General features: G+C 41.0%; 1 protein-coding gene across 1 annotated transcript in view; it reads right to left on the bottom strand.

Moving 5' to 3' along the window:
* ADCY2 (adenylate cyclase 2) overlaps positions 1-25,340 on the bottom strand; it is a 432,640-nt gene that overhangs the window by 114,846 nt on the left and 292,454 nt on the right. Inside the window, 6 exon segments of the mRNA XM_058430099.1 lie at positions 2,298-2,474; positions 3,854-3,986; positions 4,808-4,966; positions 13,340-13,467; positions 16,159-16,270; positions 21,201-21,349. Of these exon segments, the coding sequence (XP_058286082.1) occupies positions 2,298-2,474; positions 3,854-3,986; positions 4,808-4,966; positions 13,340-13,467; positions 16,159-16,270; positions 21,201-21,349 (858 nt within the window).

Here is a 25,340-nt window from a genome sequence, read left to right as displayed (position 1 = left end):
GCATCTTCATCAACACATAACACCAGATTAAAGTCAGACTGAAACCATTCCTGGATCCCACGCTCAGATAATAAAAGAGACAGTCACTCTTAAGTCTTAAGACAATAAAGGCTGATAAGAAATAAACAACAACGATATACCTGGAAAAGTAAGCCCTTTCCCCACAGGAACACATGAAAAACAGCACAGAAAATCACATTCGAGTATTTATATATGATTCTTATTCCTTAAAAACCAACCAACCAACCAATTGCTGATGTACAATAAATCCCGATGGGAATGTAGTTATCAGACATCGCACTAACTAGCAAGACTGAGGCTAACTTATCCAAGTTACTGTTTTTCATGAGTGACAGAAACATAGGCTTTCACTGGTTGGATACTGGACTCCTAGGATACTGTTTCTCTAACAGATCTAAATGCTGGAAGGCCCCAGCTGCCCCAGGCCTCCCACCTTGGACTGTTCTCTTCTTGATGGTCTTATCCAGTCCCATGGCTTCAAATATCGTCTACAACCTGATGACGTTCACATTCATGCCTCCATCTTGGACTTGTCCCATGAGTTCTAGACTTGCAGATCCAACTGTCTACATCCTCGCTGCACTTAACTATAGATTAGAAGATGTCCAGCAGAAAAGTCTTAATTTTTCCATCTTAAATAATCTGGTTTCCCCCTTGTATTTGTCATCTCAATTAATGGCATCATCATTGTTCCAGCTGTGGGGCCAAAAAGTTTGGATGCATCTCTGTTCCTAATGTTCATGCATATCCAATCCATCACCAAGTCTTATTGACTCTACTTTCACCTTAGCCCCTGAATTTGCTTCTCGTTGCTTCCACTGCTAAATTCTTGGCATAAGGGGCTATCATTCTTACCGGGGACCCCCGCACTCTTGCTCCATTATTCCAAAGCCTAAATTATATCATGACCCTCCCTTGCTAAGATTCTCCATGACTTCCAATTGCACATAGAATGCAATATAAATTTTTACCGTGGTGCATCTTACCCCATGACCTCCCTTTGCTCATTGTTCATGATGCTGCAGCCACAGCAGCTTCCTGTCTCCAGGGGACACCACACTCACTTTCATCTTTGCGCCACTGACTTTGTTTTTCTGCCACCTCCTCTTCCCATTCACTCATTTCTCCCTTTGAGACTCCCTCAGCTGACTTACTACAGTGGCCATCCCATTTACTCCGGATGCCATCACTCAATTTTATCTTCCTCATGGCCCTCATCAGCACCTCACATGATCTTGTTCATTTGTTTGTTTTTCTATCTGTGGTCCCTCTTTTGCTATTAAAATGCAAATGCTAGGACTTCTGCAGTCTTACTGATTGTCTGATGGGTCATGGTCTTCCGTCTGATAGTCACATTTACTTTTTAGTTGAAAAAAGATGAAGAGAAGTTGGGAGAAGAAATATAAGTAAGCCAAAACATGAATGCTAAGCCCTTGCCTGTTGGGCGTTGGAGTGTCACTTTGAGACCTTGGGACAGACAGGGGCCCAGGGCGACTGGAAAATTCCACTTTCACCTGACAACTGGCATGTTCCTTCTCATCAGACAATAAGAATTATGTAATATTATATTTTTAAAAAGTTGTAACTGCATCCTTAGCACAGTTAATAGCATTATACATGAAATTTTACCCCCAGATAGTTCTAAAATCTAAAAATACTATGGGGATTATCCTAAGTGCTTGGCTGTATTTACTTTTCTCTCCTCCTATGGGCCTTTCTATTTTCCATCTCCATTGCAGCCATGCCATCTTATTGCAGATGTCCCTGGTGTAAGGAGCTTCAGTGCTTTCTCATATGCTGGAAGTTGGAGGGGAACATGGAACCATAACAAGATAGTATCCACTGCTGCCAACACAGCCTGGACATTTGGGCAATGAAGAAATAGGCTTGATGATACTACTTAAACTCCAAGAGCATCATGCCTTTGTCTTTTCATTAAGAACCTCAAGGCTTTCTACTTCACGATATAATTTTTTCTTAAAAAACCCCTCAATTAATAAATAGTTGTATTTAATTGCTACTATCCGTTGTAAATAACACTGTCTTGGGTTATGAAGCTATAATGCAAAATCACGCTAGGGTGGAACCCTTAGCAACGTCAGCATGGAGCTCACTCATACCCTGATGGTTGTTCATAAGGGCCTGTCTGAGAAGAAGAAGGTGATCAGTTTGCTTCTTACAGACAGGAGTTATTTTGGCAGGAGATGCCCAGCCTTTGGTTTTGGGAAGTTAGCTTTCCCCCAGTGCTCAGGCATTGGAGGCAGGGGAGGGCATACCGTGGTGCTGATCTTGCCGTTCTCTGTGGTCATGCTGTCCCTGTGATGTAGGTGTGCAAAGGGCTTGGCCGCCCCCCAGGACTCCAAGTACCGGGTCATGCGGACCGAGGCCCTCATTTTGGCTCCGTCGAGGGTGTGGCGAGGTCTGAAGAGATGCTGGGGGCTCCGTCGTTCTCCCTTGGGGTGAGAAACAAAGCATCACACCTGGCACAGCACAGGGCCACACATGATCCTTTTGGCATCAACCTCATTGAACTAGGGTCATTCCTCCTGACAGCCCTCTATTCGCCCTGTGTGTTTTCTGTCCTTATTCCTTCAGTGTTACTGGGGAACACACTATTTGAGTTGAGGGAATCTTTTTTCAGCTAGCAAAACATACATGTAATTGAGACTTAGAAAAAAAATGACATGTTAATGGACATTTTTTATTAAGTAAATTCTTAAAACAGAATGTGCTGATCTGTTTAGCTTTTTCTTGATGGTTGTGTTTTTCTAAAGTGATAACTGTAGCTGTTTCTAATGCTACATAGCCCCAAACACCGTGTTTTGGTGTTCTTTACCTGAACATAATGTTCTTTGTACATGTGTTTTCTGAGCCTTCACCCGCCCATCATCTCCCAGTCCCTGCTGCTTGCCACACATCTATCTCCAGATCGATCATCAAGCTAGTTGAAAGTTTGTCTTCAAAGGTGAAACTGGGGCTTCCCAGATGCTACCACAAGTAAATGTCCATAAAGTTGATCTTGTTGATTTTATGATATTGGTTTTCATGGTTCAGAGGTCTTTCTTGCTGAATATTTGCACCATTTATCAGCTGTGTAATTTGGGAAGAATTACATAACCCCTGAAAGCTTCAGATTCTTAATCTGTAAATAGTGATAATACCCATTTGGCAGGAATTTGAGAAGGGTTAAAAGAAATGAGAACTCTAAGCCCCTTGGATCTGGCCTAAATGTGGTGTGAATGAAATAAGAGATAGTTTCTCACTGTTTGTATAGGGTGGATCATCTTCCAGGCAATAGATGTTCTTATGTTACGGAAGGCAAATATGCTTGTGCATACAGACAATCTCGCAAGCATGTCTATGTAATATTTATGTGTTAATCTTTCAAATATTTCTTCTCTTCTTTTTTTTTGTATATGTTCATCCTATTTTACTTAATTGGATTTTTATCTTCTAAAGCCCTAAGTCAATCATTTTCTCTTTATTTCATTTCCCAACTGACAGGTATCAACAGCTGTGTCCACTGAGAGGCTTTCAGATGCAGCATCCACCAAGGAATACACTGACTAACACACACGATGGCCTGAACTAGCAACCTGCATCAACACCCTCATCCTGCAGACAAGCAATGCACTTCAACTGCTCATTTAATAAGTATTTGAATTCATAATTACAAAACATCTTCTGCAATTAAACCACCATATGCATTTAAAATATTTTGGGGACAAAGAGTAGCAAAGAATTATATTGGATATTGATTAAAAACACTAATGAATATCAATAATTTGCTCCTCCTCCCTTTTCATCATAGACTCTTTACGACGATACTGACCTTGGGGTTGATTACAAAGTAGGTTTTCACCAGGTGCTGTTTTAAATATGGGTCCCTAATGTCACCATCTCCCTCCTCCACTTTATAAGCTCCATTCAAGTGCTCCAGGGTGACAGAAGAAATGTGAACACGTCTGAAATTGCATTTTAAAATCACAGTCAAGACATAAAAGGATAAGTGTGAAGAAAGGTTTCTATTTGCTCATGATTTCTGAAATAATTTATCCACCAAATGAAGGAAAGCCTACATGTACTTAGGAGCACTGACCGCAATTAAAGTTTATATTCTATTGACTACTGCTTTGGAAAGATGCTCTTAGAGGTCATGCACTACTAGTTTTGGAGCTTCTCTGCACTCACAGAAAGCTGCGTGGGGGGTGTGGTGAATTACAGCAAATACAACTTGATTATCTTGAATTTTTGTGAGAGTATCTTTGAAATGTATGTCATGGGCATTTTAGGAAGTATGCTAATCTGTATAATAATGCAGATTTTCTTTCTCAGTGCTTGCTCTCGTGCTTCTCTAAACTATAGCCCTTGATAAAGATTCTCTTGAGTGAAATATGTTATTCTCCCCAGAGAAGGATGCTGTGGTCACTTATTTTAATATAATGGTTTTAGAGGTCAACAGTTCTAGACAGATGCCATATCTGGACTGTTTTGTAAAACATCTTTAAATCAGATCTCTATTCATACATTTGCAAATAAGTAAAAGTTTGTAATTTACTGTCTGATAATCACAGTCTTTGAACTATGGACAATAGGGGTCATGGTGTAGGGACTTGAGAGCTCATCTTTATCTGCTTAACATAAGAGGCCGTGGGACGTGAGTAACATGATACCAACAGAGGCAACAGAAGTGATCAAAAACTGAGCACTCCGTCATTAGGCTGATAATCTGTCATCCCTAATAGTGCTGCCTGCTTGAAGAAAGAAATCCAATGCTTGGCCTTACCCAGGGACCCCTCCAGCTTCCATGTGGTTGGCCAAGGTCACATCATGTGACCACACATCATACTGCCACTTCTGCAGGCCAATCACGCCGCACAGGACATTCCCAGAATGCACGCCCACGCGCATGTTGATATCAACTCCAGTAGCATCCCTCACTTTCCTAAAGAGAAGGGAAGTAAGATCATGATCAAGTAACATCCACTGTTTCCTTTAACTCTTGGCCAATTTTCCCAGTATTTTATTATTCAGAATTTTTCAAACTGTCGGAAATGACCATAAACCTTCCTATGGCAGGAGATCACTCCTCTGAGCTAAGAAGGGTTTTTCCTTCCAGTCACTCCAGATTAGACCAATGTTCTTGCTATTAAAGCCAGATCAGGCCAGACTATAGTGATGACAAAACATTTTGGCTATAACTTTTACTTCTGCAATGAATATGTATCAAGCAACTACCATGTGCTGGCACATGTCTGCATTTTCATACTAGAATCACGTGACATTGCTTTGTAATGTCAGAAACAGTCTTAAACAGGGTTTGCAATTTTAGTGCTTAGCACAATGTACCTCTCCAATGAATATCTTCTGCTAATAAGTGAACAATATAGCTCATTTGTGAGCTTAATAATGATTTTAGCCTACACAGGAATTTTTAGCAAAATAATCATGACATTAAGCCTTTCCAGTTGTGCACATTCTTTAACAAAAAGAGAAAAAATACTTTTTAGGACCTTATCACCAACTCATTAACAGAGAAAAATGATGAACTTCAATGAAGAAAAAATGGAAATGCTTGGCAATGCTTATTTGTTCTTGCTAGCTGAATACATTAAAGTAGTATTGCAAAAGAAGTACAGGAAGGTGTTCTTGGTTACATCGAAAGAATTACCCAAGTGGCAATGTGGAGGGAAGCAATGATGCCGACTGCAGCACAATCAAACAAAGACACCACCACTTGTGAATCGTAGTGAAATGAATCATTAACATCTCAAAATGGCATAGGCATGTATGTCATGCTTAAATGATATAATGATACCATTTTAGCATGCTAAAAATGATCAAACGAAATGGACCCACGATATAAAAATAAATCGCACTCTGAAAAAAGAATATAGAAAGATATTTTCCTTCCCGTTTCCTTTCCTTTTTTTCCCTCACTGTCTTCCTTTCTTGTTTTTGCAAAAAACGCAGCTACCCATTTGGCTCTACGCAAGTCATCCAAACCTTTCCTTCCTGCCCCACAAAACGAGCCAGAGCATCAGCAGGACAAGAAGACCCACCCCCACCCCTCTGCCCTGCATCTGCAGGCTGTGGCTGTGTGAGCACCAGGGCGTCCCCACCTCCGGACTTTGCTTATAATGACTCCTCTTCCTGCTCCCCAGGCCCCCAAGCCTCCCTTTGGTGTCATGTGGCCAGCTGGCATTGTTCTTCCGGGCTCAGGCACAGCCCCATTCAGAAAGGCTTTCTGTTCTCTCCCCTCTAGGCTGGTCTGGGCAGCCTTGCTGCCTCTGTCCTCTAACTGCCCTGAGGGCAATTAGCACTCCCTGTCTGTCTCCATCTCCGCCCTCAGCAGAAATTCAGCCTGGGTGGACACAATCTCCTCCAAGTGGATTGTTGACCTCTCAAAGGGTTCAAGGCCCAATGCAACAGTACAACTTCATACAAGTTTACTAATGGACCAAGGTCATTTTTGAAAAATGTACTGTGCTTCTGTCTTTGAGCAATGATGATTCTGAAAAATTCGTTAGAGAACCCATAATTGTTCTTAACATTTTATGTTGTTGAGAGGACATTTCCAACCACGTGGCGTTTCTGTTTACCAAAGTAGGCCAGCAGAGAGCCAAGGAAGGATAAAAAGGGAGGAAAAAGGAGTCTCAGATTGTCCATTTGACAGAGCTGAACTCCTTAATGAGCTGACTGGTTAAAACATTAAAACCGTCTCCATGTTGTCTTTTCAAAAAAATGAGTTGACCGTGGGTTCAAATGAATCAATTAGCCACATATTTTTGTTTTTTTTTCTTTTGAGACCAGTCTCACTCTGTCGCCCAGGCTGGAGTGCAGTGGCACGATCTCGGCTCACCGCAAGCTCCGCCTCCCGGGTTCACGCCATTCTCCTGCCTCAGCCTCCCCAGTAGCTGGGACTACAGGCGCACGCCAAACCACGTGGCTAATTTTTTGTTTTTTAGTAGAGACGGGGTTTCAGCGTGTCAGCCAGGATGGTCTCGATCTCCTGACCTCGTGATCCACCCGCCTCAGCCTCCCAAAGTGCTGGGATTACAGGCGTGAGCCACCGCGCCCGGCCAACTAGCCACATGTTTTGTTGCATGTATATGCAATTTATATGATCTATAGAAAAACGTTGAAGTCATTGCTCAAAGCTTGCAACAGCAGTAGGTAAACAGTACAGTTTAAGAGAAGGCTTAATCCCTTATAAAATCAAGGTCCTGAATATTACTTGATTAAAAATAATTTGCATGTTCATGGCAGAAAAAAGAAATGTTTCTAAGCATTGGAAATATTCCAAAACTGCAGCTGAAGTGCCTCTGCAGTGGTGCCTGGGCTAGCAGGGAATGAGGCGCTGCTAAGTGTGGAGGTGTGAACACAGAGGGAAGAGCAGGCAGCCGTCTGGGACTCATGCTGCTGGTTCCTATGACACTGAGACCATCTGGCAAAAACCCAAGTGCCAGGTGTGCATGTTCCCCTCACCAGCTTAAAAAATGAAAATTCCTGTCTGGTACCCATCCCACCTCATGGCTCAATGAATGGGAATGGAAATGCATATCCTTGCATGGGAGAGAGGATGAAAGTGGACAAACAATTACTGGAACGTGCTGAGATGTCCTCTCTGTTGCTGCCCTTTCATGAGGGTGGAGTGTAACAAAATAAACTTTGTTTTTTTTTTTTTTTTTTTTTTTTTTTTTTTGACAGAATCTTGCTCTGTTGCCCAGGCTGAAGTGCAGTGGTGTGATCTCGTCTCACTGCAACCTCCATCTCTGGGGTTCAAGTGATTCTCCTGCCTCAGCCTCCTGAGTAGCTAAAATTACAGGCGTGCACCACCACGCCTGGCTAATTTTTGTATTTTTGTAGAAACAGGGAAAATGGCCATACTACCCAAGGTAATTTATAGATTTATAGATTCAGTGCCATCCCCATCAAGCTACCAATGACTTTCTTCACAGAATTGGAAAAAACTACTTTCAAGTTCATATGGAACCAAAAAAGAGCCTGCATTGCCAAGTCAATCCTAAGCCAAAAGAACAAAGCTGGAGGCATCACGCTACCTGACTTCAAACTATACCACAAGGCTACAGTAACCAAAACAGCATGGTACTGGTACCAAAACAGAGATACAGGCCAATGGAACAGAACAGAGCCCTCAGAAATAATACCACACATCTACAACCATCTGATCTTTGACAAACCTGACAAAAACAAGAAATGGGGAAAGGATTCCCTATTTAATAAATGGTGCTGGGAAAACTGGCTAGCTATATGTAGAAAGCCAAAACTGGATTCCGTCCTTACACCTTATACAAAAATTAATTCAAGATGGATTAAAGACTTAAATGTTAGACCTAAAACCATAAAAACCCTGAAGAAAACCTAGGCAATACCATTCAGGACATGGACCTGGGCAAGGACTTCATGTCTAAAACACGAAAAGCAATGGCAACAAAAGCCAAAATTGACACATGGGATCTAATTAAAGAGTTTCTGCACAGCAAAAGAAACTACCATCTGAGTGAACAGACCACCTACAGAATGGGAGAAAATTTTTGCAATCTACTCATCTGACAAAGGGCTAATATCTAGAATCTACAAAGAACTCAAACAAATTTAAAAGAAAAAAATCAAAAAGAGGACGAAGGATATGAACAGACACTTCTCAAAAGAAGACATTTATGCAGCCAACAGACACATGAAAAAATGCTCATCATCACTGGCCATCAGAAAAATGCAAATCAAAACTACAATGAGATACCAACTCACACCAGTTAGAATGGTGATCATTAAAAAGTCAGGAAACAACAGGTGCCGGAGAGGATGTGGAGAAATAGGAACACTTTTACACTGTTGGTGGGACTGTAAACTAGTTCAACCACTGTGGAAGACAGTGTGGCGATTCCTCAAGGATCTAGAACTAGAAATACCATTTGCCCCAGCCATCCCATTACTGGGTATATACCCAAAGGATTATAAAACATGCTGTTATAAAGACACATGTACACATATGTTTATTGCAGCACCATTCACAATAGCAAAGACTTGGAACCGGCCGGGTGCGGTGGCTCACGCTTGTAATCCCAGCACTTTGGGAGGCCGAGGTGGGCGGATCATGAGGTCAGGAGATTGAGACCACGGTGAAACCCTGTCTCTACTAAAAATACAAAAAATTAGCCGGACGTGGTGGCAGGCGCCTGTAGTCCCAGCTACTCGGAGAGGCTGAGGCAGAATGGCATGAACCCAGGAGGTGGGGCTTGCAGTGAGCCAAGATTGCGCCACTGCACTCCAGCCTGGATGACAGAGCGAGACTCCGTCTCAAAAAAAAAAAAAAAAAAAGACTTGGAACCAACCCAAATGTCCACCTGGATTAAGCAAATGTGGCACATATACACCATGGAATACTATGCAGCCATAAAAAAGGATGAGTTCACGTCCTTTGTAGGGACATGGATGAAGCTGGAAACCATCATTCTCAGCAAACTATGGCAAGGGCAAAAAACCAAACACCACATGTTCTCACTCATAGGTGGGAATTGAACAATGAGAACACTTGGACACAGGAAGCGGAACATCACACACTGAGGCCTGTTGTGGGGTGGGGGGAGGGGAGAGGGACAGCATTAGGAGATATACCTAATGTAAATGACAAGTTAATGGGTGCAGCACACCAACATGGCACATGTATACATATGTAACAAACCTGCACATTATGCACATGTACCCTAGAACTTAAAGTATAATAATAATAAAAAAAAGAAACAGGGTTTCACTATGCTGGCCAGGCTGGTCTCAAGCTCCTGACCTCAGGTGATCGGTCTACCTCGGCCTCCCAAAGCACTGGGATTACAGGCATGAGCCACCATGCCCAGCCCCAAATAACCATTTTATTGATCACCTTGTCTACTATACATGAAACAAACAGAGGAAAAATGTGGAATCCCTTGTTCTGCAAGTGGCAGGTAACAGGGACGCAAAGCCTGACTTGAGGATTGAGTTGAGGGATCAGCAAGAATTGGGAGAGGTCCCTCAAACCTGTTGACATTACTGAGATTCTGCACACATAAGATATTACTGATGCATCAATGATCAAAAATAAATAAAATGTGGTATATACCTACAGGGGAATATTATGCTGTCATCAAAAGCATCAAAAGGTGCTGACACATGCCACCACAAAAATGAACCTTGACAACACCAGGCTGAGTGACAGAAGTCAAACACAAAAGGAAAGATATTATATGATTCCATTTACGTGAACTATCCAGAATAGTAAAAAGCACAGAGACAGAAAGTAGACTAGAGATGGCCAGGAGCTGGGGAAGGGGTAATTGGGAGTTACTGCTTAATGGGTACAGAGTTTCCGTCTGGGGTGATGAAAATTTTCTGGAAGTTGACAGTGGTGATGGTTACACAACATTTTGAATTTACGCAACATCACTGCACATAACTATACATTTTATTGTATCATTGTACATTTTTATATACACATAAAATGATTCAAAGCGTAAGATTTATGGCATACATATTTTATCACAGTAAAAAATGTAATAGTATTTCTAATGAACTGGTGACATGCCAGTGCATGTAATGTAAGGATTCTTTCTCCTAAAACATCTTCAAGACATTGGAATAACTTAAACATTATGGAACTGGAAACAGTTCATTCAAAAGCAGAAACAAGGCTTTACTAAATGGGTGGATTCTTTAATCCAATGTGTTATTGATGCACATAATTTTGCCCTTCATAAGACTCTTTTCCACAACTAATTGAAAAGGAAATAAAAAAAATACTTCCTTCCAATAGTACTCATTTCACCTTCTGTTTGAAACCAACATTGAGGTTGTCACCAGTGGCAGGTTACAAATTTGAAAAAAAAAATTAATATTTTTTTTCCAATCCAATAGTTCCACTGATTGGATTCACTTACATCTAGATCCATAGAATTAAAAATAGTTACTTACTTTTTTAAAGAAGCTAAAAACTATTTTTCATGTATCAGAGAGTACATATGATTTACTTATGGGAAGAAGCAATTATGGCTATTTCTCACACTATGCATTTTGTATAGGAAACTGAGTTCACACTAACCACTCTTTCCATCTCAACTCTCTCATCGACTTCATTTCCTTCCCATTTCTGATCTGTCCCACAGAAGCATGCAGGAGTTTGCCATGGAGCTAGTGAATATGGAACATGCGGGTCTCTCCATTTCATTGGCTGAGGCTGTGTGTGTGTGTGTGTGTGTGTGTGCGTGTGTGTGTGTGTGCGTGTGTGTGTGTGTGTGTGTGTGGTGGGTGCGAGGGGGTGGGGGGTGGGGGCATTAATCTTCCCAGGACTATGCTGGGGAAGTCACCTGTTAATATTTTAGTCACTTCAGCATATGACCAACACAGTGACAACAAGACTTGATGTATTCTCACGTAAAGCCCTTTCTACTTTAATCCTGAGACAAGGAATGAGAACATCAAGCTCTTAATTCCAACCCTGTTCAGATTAAAAAAAAAAAAAGTTGAGGATAAGGTCATATCATTTGACCAAAATGGACAATCAAAAACCCAATGAAGTACAATATTCCAATCACACAGTCAGCAAACAAAAGGCTTTATTATTTATAAGAATATTCTGGCTTTTACAAAGGGCATTATTAAAGAAGGTACTGCTAATAAAATTGTGATGCTGGTAATAAAAATTACCCTTTTACCTTATATTTTTACCTTGTAGTAGTCAATGGTAATGATATCATTATTCTATGTAAGCAAATCTTCTCTGGAATCACAGTGAAAAAAATTACAGATACAATGCAGAAAACATATATTACAAATACAAATTAAAATTAAATTCACAGAGCTGAGCATTTTTGACTTGATGAAAATATTTTTGTGTTGGTTTTTCATATTAACTGCAGTCTGGTTGTAAAAACTACCTCTTCCCTTACAATGTATGTGAAGCCACAGAATTTGTCAGAAATTGGAAAGATGATAACATGTGCACACTTTTACCTTAAGATCAAAGAAGACATTCAAAATGTCTTTTAAAAATCACCTTTGAAACAAACAAAATTGTCCCTTCCTATAGATTACCAACTCAGTTTCACTGTAATCTAAGGCTCATAGTAACAATACTAGGCTGGGTCAGGCAGCGCATACCTATCATGCCAACAATTTGGGAGGCCAAGGCAAGCAGATCGCTTGAGCTTAGGAGTTCAAGACCAGCCTGGGCAACACAGAGACACCCTGTCTCTACAAAAAATACAAAAATTAGCCGGATGTGGTGGTGCTTGCCTGTGGTCCCAGCTACTTGGGAAGCTGAGGTGGGCGGATTGCTTTGGGCTCAGGAGGTAGAGGCTGTAGTGAGCTGTGATCTTGTCACTGCACTCCAGCCTGGGTGACAGACCATGACCTTATCTCAACAGCAAACAAATAAACAAAAATAATACTAACACTTAATGAAGTTTTACTTTCCATTGAGTTACTCACATCCCAATAAATGGGTTTCTGCACAATTATATTTAAATGCACAATAATGTATTTAATGCCAGTAGGCAGAACAATAGAAATATTCACAGGTGAGATTTACAACCCCAAATTGTTAGACAGTTAAAAAAATGCTTACTGTTGTTTCCTGACTCAGGAAACAACAGATGCTGGAGAGGATGTGGAGAAATAGGAACGCTTTTACTCTGTTGGTGGGAGTGTAAATTAGTTCAACCGTTGTGAAAGACAGTGTGGTGATTCCTCAAGGATCTAGAACTAGAAATACCATTTGACCCAGCAATCCCATTACTGGGTATATACCCAAAGGATTATAAATCATTCTACTATAAAGACACATGCACACGTATGTTTATTGCAGCACTGTTCACAACAGCAAAGTCTTGGAACCAACCCAAATGTCTATCAATGATAGAGTGGATTAAGAAAATGTGGCACATATGCACCATGGAATACTATGCAGCCATAAAAAACTATGAGTTCATGTCCTTGGCAGGGACATGGATGAAACTGGAAACCATCATTCTCAGCAAACTAACAGAGGAACAGAAAACCAAATACCGCATGTTCTCACTCATAAGTGGGAGTTGAACAATGAGAACACATGGACACAGGGAGGGGAACATCACATACCAGGGCCTGTCGGGGAGGGGTGGGGGGAGGGATAGCATTAGTAGAAATACCTAATGTAAATGATGAGTTGATGGGTGCAGGAAACCAACACAGCACACGTATACCTATGTAACAAACCTGCACATTGTGCACATGTACCCCAGAACTTAAAGCATATAACAAAATGCTTACTAAGTAGTCCACTTACTTTATGGCTTCACACATGTCCAGCCCCATTTTCACACAGTTCTTGGCATGGTTAGGGAGAGATATAGGGAGTCCAGATACACAGTAGTAGCAGTCTCCTAAAATTTTAATTCTCATGCATTCATTCTCCTGGAAGAATAAATTACAGAATTTCAGTTGCATTAAGCACTTGCAAAATGATCTAGATTCATGCAATATCATCAAGCGCCAGCTCTGCTCACACCATTCCAGGGGCGTCTGGAGACAGCAATGAGAACCAGTTGGGCTTCCCTTCATTACTCAACCAGAATGAGCTGCCCTCCCCTACATGCCGATTTCCAAAGAGGAATAAATAAAGAAAAGGGGAAAAAATGAGAAAGAAGGGAGAATGTTCTGGAATGATTTAAACTTCATAGAAGCAGAGAAGGATGGTGATGGGGCCAATCTCTTTAGTCTGAGCAGCTCCAAACATTAAGGGTGAAATAAAACATTCTATGCACAGCTGAGTCTTTCAGAGCAGAAAATGATGACCAGCACTCAGTATGAATTAGAATCTCAAGTCCTTCCCTACTGTGCTTATGGTTTCTTTTATTTATTTTAAATCCAAAGCAGATTCTTACCTGCAGATATGTCACTTCTGATAGACATCACCACACCTAATAAGCTGCCATTCAATACTGCCAAGTAATTTAAAACTTAATTCTCATCTTAGGCTCAATTGTTTTAATGTAAAATTTGACTACGTCATTATTTTTCTGGGCTAAATTTTGTATTTATATTTTAATATTTAGATTAACTGCATTCATACATGTTGATCCTATATTTGTTTCTAACCATTTGATGCAGCTTACAGACTCTTCAGTAAAATAAAAGAAAAAGAAAAACAAAAAAAGATGTATCAAATGCAGGCATTTTTTCTCTAACATGAACATAGGCTTATGTTTAAACCGAATAAATTTGAAATAATCAAGTGAACACATCTTCTCAAGCATGTGTTAGATTTGCTGAATATTTTGCATATGTTTCCCTCTCTGACAGTGCACAAGCCAGGATGTACTTTCATATGTATCTACAGTACTACAGATGATGTGCTTAGTAATTCCTGACGACAATATCATAAATAAGAAAAAGGCAAACCACTACATATTAATCAAGCTTCCCTCTCATACTTCTTAAACAGATATTCTGAGACTAGAAAACATGACAGTTACAGTGAATGGCAATGGTTTTGAGTTCCTTAGTGTAAGGTTATGTGCTTTACATAGTACTCAGTGCACTGTGGTATCTGTTTGCTGACAATAACCCCCCGTTATTGAACTGTGAGCCATGAACTCATGTCGAAGGCACACTGCCCCTCTGACCAATGATGGATAAACTAATGGCTGGATAGTCAGCCAAGGGTGTGTACTCCTTTGTTCCAGTGATTAGAGGAAGTCACGTCGAGTACTTCTGTTATGGGTAATGAATTGTGTCCTTCCAAATTCACATGTTAAAGTGAGTCCTGATGCCTGTGAATGTGAACCTATTTGGCAATAGGGCTGTTGCAGATTTAATTACTTAACAGGAGGTAGAACTGGAATTGGGTGGGCCCTTATCCTCTAAGAAGGGGAAATTTGTTCACCGAGACAAGCATGTGGAGGAGAGAATGTCATTTGAGCACTGGAGTTATGCTGTTCCCAGCCAAGATTGAAACATTTCTTCCTAACATGAATAGGTAGTCCAACAAAAATGACCTTTTATTAATTCAAAATTTAAGACATCATTTAAGTTTCAAACCTTTCTTTTCTTATAAATGAACACCCACAAAACTCACCCCCTTCCTTTGGCTTGGTAAAGGAAGGAAGCAGAGCTGTGCTTTTACTGATTTTTTACAATCTCCAGTGAGAGCTGTCATGGTCCGTGGAACTACAGAAGGCAAAAACCTTGGGGAGTTTGGCCCAAGAATGATCATGCTAACATCTGAAAGCCAGATTTCTTCCTAAGCGACTCAGCTGGAATGTTCTGTCTTGTTTAAAAGTGATCTAAATCACACAGTGAACTAAATTTAGGACCTATTCTTCCATAGCTAAATAACTGATATTAGTAGGCATAATGAAGCATTTTTGTTGTTGTTGTTGGGAACAATTCAAAGAGAGAATTGACCAGAAACATTTAATGAGAAGTACAGGGCTTGCGGGAAGAAACATTTTGTCATTGATATTGCCACCAGCAACTGTGGCAGTTCTAATAAATAATAGGATCTAGTGCGGTTTCAGACGGTTTCACGTCATTTCCTATCTGTGAAATTTCCCATGAAAGAGCATATGAATGGAAGACACTAAACTTCCATTTCTGTTTAAGTGGCACAAGAATCAAAGGATAAAAATGAGACAAGAGTAATTGAATGCTTTGCATGGAAGATATGCATTCTATTTCAGGAGCTCTTCCAGGGTCCTGCTTAACAATAGGAATAGAGGATGTTGGCAACTAGAGTGGAAATGATCCTACCAGATCCTTGACATGGAAATGCCTAAAAGAGCACCTTAAAATAATACCATGCAGAGGGATTTGCAAATGGAATCTCACTGCCTGGAATGTATTTATTATATGTGTGCTGAATTATACATAAGGGGAAGTTTTAAAATAGATAAAAACGTGATAATGATATGCCGTGGCGTTTTTCATCCCCGAGACAGGTTTGAGGCTTATGAAAGATCAATAGCAAAGAAATCCAACAACTTTTACAAACAACGTTCCTAAAGGATGCTTTTATGAAAAAGTAAACTATTGATAGGTGGATGAAGAAAAACGAAACCAAGAGTTTAGAAATCTTCAGAGAGGAAGAGAATCCATAATACTCACCTTTGCAATCTGATCAAACTTTCCAAAGAGCTCATTCAGCATGTGGACAAGTTCTCCCGGGGAGCAGTCACTTGCCAGCCGGGTAAAGCCAACGATGTCAGCGTATAAGATGCTGTGGGAAGAAAGGAGGCGAGGAGACAGAGTTTTCCAGTTTATACATTTTTTTAAGAAAGTAGCAATAATTTTTCCATTAAAATCATGTAATTTTGTTAATACTTTATATTTTCATGAGTAAGATGTCATTTTCTTGGATTAAGAATATATAAACATTTTTTAAACTTGTTAAACATTTTTGGAGGTTAAACTTTTGTAGTTAAGATAGGGAGTGAAGCAGCAAAATAATTTAAAAAAAATTTGGTTTATATTGAGTCAAAGAAGAACCTGGAAAAATAATCCTCTTTTTATAAAAGATTACTTAAATGATTCTGGAGTCCTTCCTATCTGCCAGGATGAAGCAGACATGGAATATCTTCCTGACGTTCAGAATTTAGCTGGGAGGATGTATTGAACAAATGTGAACATCAACAAATGTCCAATTACAAATCATAAAAAGGGTTACAAAGGAAAAGGAGACAGTGTTACGACAGAGAAGAGTAGGGGCAGATTGGACAGTGAGGAGGCCGGGAAGGTCGCTCTTAGGAAATGACAGAGCAGCTCCCTTCATGTGATGTACACACTAGGGAAGGCGAGTGTGAGATTCCTCAGAGCTTTTTATGTGTTTAAAATAGCAAAACACAGCAACTGTGTGTGCACTGCAACTTTTCCTACACAATAACATGTTTCTGATTTGTATCAAGCTCTTATAAAGAAGCCTAAATTTCTGCAGGTGGTTTGAGATTCACAAAGTGAATATGTATGACTTAAGATGTCCCATGGAACAAAAACAACTACTATTTCACAGCCATTAGGATGGCTCTTATAAAACATACAAATAATGGTTGTGGTGAGAACCTGGAGAAACTGGAGTACACGTGTGTTGCTGGTGGGAAGGTAAAATGATGCAGCCACTCTGAAAAACAATATGTTCAGTTCTCAAAAAAGTTAAACAAAATACCGTATGATTCAGCAGTGCCACTTCTGGGTATATATCCAAAGATCTGAAATCAGGAACTTGAATAGATACTTGTACATGAATGTTCACAGCTGTAGTATTCACAACAGCCAAAAGATGGAAGCAAACCCAAGGTCCATCGACAGATGGATGAATAAACAAAATGTGGTCTATCCATACAATGGAATATCAGGCAGCCTTTAAAAGAAATGAAACTCTGACATGTGCTGAAACTCCTGAAAACCTTATGCTAAGTAAAATAAGCCAGGTACAAAGAACAAATACTGTATTATTCTACATATATGAGGCACACAGTATAGTCAAACCATAGGGACAGAAACTAGAACGGCGGTTGCCTGGGACTTGGGGGAGAGGGAGGTGTAGTGTTGTTGCTTAATGGGTTCGGAGCTTTAGTTTGGGATGAAGAAAAAGTTCTGGAGATGGATAATATTGATGGTTGTAGAACAATGTAAGTGTCTGTGATCCAACTGAATTGTGCACTTAAAATCGACTGCAATTGTAAATGTTATGCTATGCATATTTTACAACAATAAAAAAAGTACAAAAAGGGGCACCAGTCAGCAGGGTCTCAGCCAGAGCAGGGCAGGACTCTGATGTTGGCCGTTCTCTGCTCCTTCCGCTAAGCCCAGGTTGTGTGGCTGCACCTTAGAGGAAATACTTGCTCCTCTGTTGATGGACACGACCTGTGGGAGACCTCTGATGCTTACAGGAAAATCAGGGTTTCTAGGGCAGCTTTACCCTCCACTCTGTTCAGATGATCCCCTAGAAATCATCCCTATTTCTTCCATGCTGACTTATAGTGGCAGGGATCACAAGTGCTGAGCCATTGTGCAAGAGGAAGGATGAATGACGCGCGCTCAGAGAAAGAGTCCCTGATTCAAAGCAGTATCGGCAGGTAGCATGCGTGGATGGGCAGTTGACTCCATTTCCTTCTTGCTCACATCATCCACAGTGCTTCTTGTGCTCAAAACTTACAGTGAACAAAGCAGCTCTGAGATAGGCTGCCTGTAGATAGCTTAAGCTGGTCCAGAGGTTATTTTGCAGCAAAGGGATTAAAAAAGTAAGCAGGTGGCGGGGCGTGGTGGCTCATGCCTGCAATCCCAGCACTTTGGGAGGCCAAGGCGGGTGGATCACCTGAGGCCAGGAGTTCGAAACCAGCTTGGCCAACATGGTGAAACCCCGTCTCTACTACAAAACACAAAAAAATTAGCCGGGCATGGTAGCAGGTGCCTGTAATCCCAGCTACTTCTGAGGCTAAGGCAGGAGAATTGCTTGAACCCGGGAGGCAGAAGTTGCAGTGGGCCGAGATTGCACTACTGCACTCCAGCCTGGGTGACAGTGAGACTCTGTCTCAAAAAAAAAAAAAAAAAAAAAAAAAAAAAAAAAAAAAAAAAAAAAAAAAAAAAAAAAAGCAGGCAATTGTGATGCAAGGTACAAAGCTGCAAAGGATTATGGTAGAGAAAGCATAGTGTACTTATGGGACCATAGAGGAAGAAAACCCCACCTAGAGCCTGACCATATTGCCACTTTAGAAAGATCACTACTGCCGTTGCAACCTGGACGCAGGTCAGTTAGAACTATATCCTTGGAACCCTGGAGAGCCCCACTGAAGGTCTATAATGTAATGAAATAGAAGTGGACAGATGTGGGAGATAGGAGGAAGAATGAACTAGATTTGTCACTAATTTGATATAGTTGGGGTTGTCTGGGAGAGGGAAGCATTGAAGATGAAGATCCTATTTCTGGCTGAGCAATAGAGTTCAGAAATCTAGGTTTGTGCAAATCAAAACAAGTGTGTAGGGGAAGGTGACTAGTCCAACTTTGGTTGTGCTGTGCTCGATGGTGGTGTCTTAGATGCACATTAAGTAGATGAGTATGGAAAGCTATGGTTGAGGCCTGTGTATGCGCATCATTTAGGTGGGAATTAAAGTCCTGGAAGAGGACTGGAGAGAAACCGAGAGGAGATAAGAGAGAGCCCCCAACATACTCTCATTTACAGGAGAGACTTGATTTAGGGAAACGAAAAGAACAAAACAGATTGTCAGAAGAAAACTAAGGGAATGCAATGTCATGAGACAAAGGGATGGGAAAATTCTTTAAGTGGGAGGACAAGGCCAAGGGGCCAGGTACACTTGAGTGGTCAAAAAGTGACTTAAAAATATTTCCCAAGATGGGAGGGGCATTGCTGAATTTCAGACATTTAAGGCTAGAAAGAGCCATTAATAGCATAATACACTTAGATAACTAAATGTTTCTTCTATAATTATATAGGCAAACGCTCACAAACCTGAAGGCAAGCCAGTATTTTAAATAATTTTACTCCTTAACATGTGTGAACTTTCTTTAAATGTATTTAGTTTTTACTATCACATACCCATCCAGTCGTGCTTCCTTAGTTGCCATTCACACACAAATATGTTTCTGTTACCTCTTTCCTGATATGAGTTTCCTATATCACACTGACATCTGTGTATGCCTGGGTATTATACAGCTAATCTAAAATCTGGTGTCAAATGAGATTTGTCCTAGCAATGTCTTTAAGTAACAGTTAAATTTGTTTCTCATTAACAAGCTTCAAAAAACCTAGAACTGAAGCAGCCTGGCCCCTCTTCTAAAAACTCTAATGACTAAACTAACACCATCAAAACATAACAGATGAGGTCAGATACATGCACAGGTTACTTATGGTGATAACTCAGTGACATGGTTTGGATTTGTGTCCCCACCCAAATCTCATGTTGAATTGTAATCCCCAGTGTTGGAGGAGGGGTCTGGAAGGTGATTGGACCAGAGGAGTGGATTTCCCCCTTGCTGTTCTTGTGATAGTGAGTGAGTTCTCACGAGGTCTGTTTAAAAGTGTATGGCACCTTCCCCTTCCCTCTCTTTCTCCTTCTCTAGACACGTAAAATGTGCCTGCTTGCCCTTCACCTTCTGCCGTGGTTAAGTTTCCTGAGGCCTCCCCAGCCATGCGTCCTGTACAGCCCGCAGGACTGTGAGTCAATTAAACCTCTTTTCTTTATAAATTACCCAGTCTCAGGTAGTTTTTTTATAGCAGTGCAAGAATGGACAAATACTCCCAGCTAGAATGCAAAGCAGTGTATTAACATACTGAGTGAATGAAAGAACAAACTCCCAAAAGAAGTGGTACTGGGAATGGGAGGGGCACAGAAATCGAGATAGTCTGGGTGGGCCTCGCTCTGCTGTGGCTTGGAGACAGGGACAGGAGAGAAATGGGAGTGACAATCCTCTCCAGCCTGAAGTGAGGCCTCCTCACAGTTTCTCTCTAGAGCTCATGGGAGACAGAAGCCCCACACCAATCTCCTTCCCTACTATAATCCCATGATGATAACATGTTAGTTTTCTAGGCACTGTAATTCCCAGAATGACTCCCGGGAAGTAGATATGAGTATACCAGTCTCAGAAAAGCAGTAACTTTCACGGTGAATTAACTAAGGTGCAAATCACTGTTCTGTGACTTTGGTCATTGGTCTTCCAGACCTGAGAAACTCATCATACCGATGGAGAGAACACCCAGCTTCCCTGGGATGTGTTGTCTTCACAGAGGCCCTGCTCCTGCAAAGTCTATTTGGAGGACTCAGTCTTGTGCCTGGAGATCCCACAGACTCTCCCTCCAATCTTACTGCAATCTGACCACGGGGTTTCCAGAATGAAGACCCCGCTGTCCCCCTCACTCCTTTCTGTGATGGATGCTTGGCTACAGAAGCCAGGGCTGTGAAGGACAACTCAATCCAACACAGCAAACAGCATCCTATTTTCTCATCTTAATGTGAAGGCCCCAGGGGCAGGAACAGGTGAGTGGGATGGCAGAATCTGTGTGATTATTTCCCCTGCAAAGGATCCACTGTCACAAAGGAGAGATGGTGATATGAGGTGTGAGATCCCAGCCAAAATGTCTCCAGTCAGGCACGCAGACTCCCAGACCAGCCAAGGAGCAAGCACAGCGTCGTACCTCACGTTGGTATGCCGCTTCACATAGAGGTTGTGGAAGTTATTTGTGTTCTCCATCTGGCCCGCCTTGGGGCCCTGCAGCCTCTGGATGATCTCTGCTTTCATCTCCATGGCGATGTGGGCCGGCAGCAGGGAGAGCAGAAGCCGCTCCTGGACAAGGTGGGGAAGGAGGAACAAATGTCTCTCAGACACCTCGGGGGATGACCAAATAACCTTGGAGATCCTCACTGATTTGTAGGTAGGCCAATTTGGGAATTCTTTCCTAGAAGCTAAAATACAGATTCTAGAAATATATATTGGGAATAAAGAGATTTTCTAAGGTCAGACTGTACGATTATATTATTTATTATTTATTGAATTCTAAGTGTGTGTTCTTCGGTATGAAGAATAAAGGAAAACAAAGTTATTTCCCCAAAGATTTTTTAATCTATTTTGATTTTAAAGTAGCAAAGCAGAAACAATATTAAAATTTCAGAAACCACTGATCAGTCTAAGATAGAAAACACTCATTTTCGCCTGCATGTTCATTTCTGAGCTAAAATACTAGCTTTATTGAACTTAAGAAAGACAGCTGATATTCCACTTATTCCACATTTCTTAAATAAGATACTTTCAAAGATTTCATATGAGCTTTTAGAGTACTTTTGGTCTTTATATTCAGTAAGTCCAGGAAACAATAAATATTAGCAAACAATATTGTACCCATTTTAACATAAACTTATTTTAGTTAGAGTGGCATTTTCTCATTCTCCTCAATGAAAATACACAATAGTTTTTGGAGGAATAGTATAACAGAAGGGTAATCTTCAGGGCATATATCCATCCTGGAGTATTTTAATGTTAATTCATTTTAGAAAGCATCATATTCTTTAGCTATTGTAGAGTTTAGCAACTGATACTCAATGTTGATAAACAAATATTTGTTCAATGAAACACTTTATCTATCACATCTTTATCTATCACATTGTCTCTCTTTCTCTTTTTCTTTTTTTGGTAAGCTGATGAGGGATTAGGGGAGGAGGGGAAGCTCGGATTTGCTTCCACGTTCACAGGGCCAGGTGTCTATCTCTTTGCCCACTCTTAGTGTACATCGCTTTGGTGGCCGTTGGAAACTTCCACTGAGAGAGCTGAGGGTGGGTCAGGAGTGCATTCTGATGCAGATGGGATGATCCTCCTCCCGGCTCATCCCTCCATGGAAAGACAAGGGCAAAGGCAACAGAAAACACAGTATGTGCTCATGGGGGAAGCTCAGTGTATAGAAGCTAGTTTCTCCATGTACTGACATAACTGAGCATTGATCATTTGTTCATTCATTCATTCGCTTATTCATTTATTCAGGAAGTATCCATCTTTGACCAATAAATGCCATGCCGTTTGAAAAGCACTAATGGTAAATTAAAGAAGGAGGCAGAGACTGCTCTGCTTCAGTTGCCCTTCTGTTTCCCAAGGGTCAGGCATTAAGCTTCCTCCAAACCCCAGCCTGTCCATCTAGTCTCGTCTGACAGCAAGTGCATTGTGTGTTGAAGCCTTGATTATGAATGATATGAATGATATTATACCAGAGACCCTATCGCATTCTTCTTTGATTTACCATTAGCGCTTTTGAAAGGGCATGGCCTGATCCCGCTCGCGTCTCAGAGCCCACTTGAAAAAACCAGGGGGTTTGTTCTAAGTTAATGTGCTTCTATTGCTAACTTTCATCATCTTGATATAAAGAACTACTCCATCATCTACTCACACTTGGCTACTCATCCCCAAAATGCATAAACTTGCCACTTTTCTTCAATTTCTCTATGCTTTGGCCTCTGTGACTCATGAAATGGTTAGACCTTTGGGAAACTCTAAAGGTAATCAAACTTGTGATGTGCCCATGGAAGTGTTTAGCAGATAGAAGTTGTCCTGTAAGTTTAGGGATTGAGTTCTGCTAGTATTGCCTCCATTGAATTCCATTTCTGCAGGTCCTGAGTGTACACTACAGCGAGGCACTCTGTGGGTGGTTACTTCCTATTCTTTCTGTTTATTGATTAATAGATGGAATAATTGGGTGTGAGGCCAAAATATTACATACAAAGGAGTTATAATATCCAAAGTCTATTCATACCAATAGAGGAAAGCTGGTGAGGAAAGTGTGAAATTTCTATCCACAAACATCAAAGACCTGGTCAGGCGTGGTGGCTGACACCTGTAGTCCCAGCACTTTGGGAGGCTGATCAAAGCCTGGTCAGGAGTTCGAGATCAGCCTGGCCAACATGGTGAAACCCTATCTCTACTAAAAATAAAAAAAATTAGCTGGGCATGGTGGCAGGCATCTGTAGTCCCAGCTGCTCAGGAGGCTGAGGCAGGAGAATCACTTGAATCCAGGAGGCAGAGGTTGCAGTGAGCCGAGATTGTGCTACTGCATTCCAGTATGGGCAACAGAGCGAGACTCTGTTTCAAAAACAAAAACAAAACAAAACAAAACAAAATATCAGGAGATCTGTCTGGTCATATCCTCAGACATGAACAGAGGAGCCCCTGATGGGAGAAGGGAGGCATGTGGCTTTGAGGTTTCCCATTGAATCTGTCATAATCAAAGCAAGTAGATGTTGAAAACAAATGTTAACTTCTGAAGCAGTGATAAGGAATATTAACATGTAGACTATAAATAATTATGGGTCTGGATCTAGGCTATCTATTTAGAAATCCCAGTAGCATCTGTGCATCTACAGAGATGTCTTAAGATTGGCTTGATTAGGTTAAAACCCATTTTGTACTCTTTCTGATGGGTAACAAGTCAAAGGCTGAGACGAGATGAAATGCACCAAGCCACAGGTGCTCAGTGTACATAACTCTCCATTAACAGAGCTTATGATGATAACCTGTGTGTACGAGGATTCAATACCATCTTCCATTGAATTTAAAACAATCAGTCAACTTCCCAGTGTTTACATGAGTTTCTAGCTATGCTTCTTACAGCTAAGGCTGCCAATATCCTACTCATATTCCCTTCTTCCTTGCTTGGGGGTCACTGTAGATGGTTCCTTACTGAATGTATGGTTTCCTGTGTGTCCGCTAATGAAGAGATAGCTGACGAATAAATACTCCAGCTTTTGCATCAACATCCCTCAGTGATAAATCTGAGCATGGTCGGCACATTGCTCACAGAGTCCCAGGCAAGACTGAGCCCTGCTTCCACCATCGGCCCCTTTCATGAGCTGACCTCCCTCTTTGGAGGGAGTGGACCTCATGGTCCCACGCCCTCAACCTGCTAAAGAGAACCACTTCCCAACTAAATTACTGTACCCAGACCCTTGCCTTAGGATCTGCTTGTGGTAAACCTAACAGACTTTTCCAAGCATCGTCTCTCCTCCTCCTATATTCTGTAATAAGATTATGCTAAACCCCAAATCACACAGAGCCGGTCCTTCATGAAAGATACAGATTCTAGGATCAAAAAAAGAGAATCAAATATAGTAATCCTTTTCCACACCCAGAGCCTCATTTAACAACCAAATGTAAGTTAAAATCTTTATTTTAGACCCAAATGTAGAAGGATGACTGATTTTTAATAGGTGGTTTAAAAAATATAGAAAGTAAACTTCATATGTTGTACAAAACAAGAATTTTTTCTTCTGTTGGAAGTGTTAAAGAATCCATGTGAATTTAGACTGAAATGAAGCTGTTGGTAACTGCCACCCAGCCTAATAAAAGAACTCAAGCCTTCCCCCTATCATTCAATGCTGGCACCACTGGTGGATGGTAGATAGCACCGCACCTGGTGACAGCTCAGGGTCCATGCTTTGAGTGTGCATATGCCCTCTAGGTGATCACAGTGCTGGGCAATTGAATGAGTTTCCGAAAAAAGCCTGAACTCAAAAGTGGTGAAGCAAGACTCCTTCTTTTCAATTTGTCTTTCTCCTCTTTAAAAATGTTCTGATCTGAAGGAAAAGCCCACTATTATGGCATACATGACAAATTACAGCCCAATTTGTAAAATCTGACAATACTTCCATTAATATTTTAGCATTTTGCGAATGTAGCTGTGTGCCCTGCCAAATTATCTGAAAGCAACACACACACTTAAGTGCTTAATATACTGGGTATAACTTAGCTACATTATTTTCCCAAGTTTGTTGGAGAAATTCCTTAAGGATACTTTTGA

Source organism: Hylobates moloch, unplaced genomic scaffold (genome assembly GCF_009828535.3).
Source record: "Hylobates moloch isolate HMO894 unplaced genomic scaffold, HMol_V3 SCAFFOLD_17, whole genome shotgun sequence".
Taxonomy (NCBI): Eukaryota; Metazoa; Chordata; class Mammalia; order Primates; family Hylobatidae; genus Hylobates; species Hylobates moloch.
Note: the sequence above shows the minus strand (reverse complement) of the source record. Positions and strands in the feature narration are given on the sequence as shown.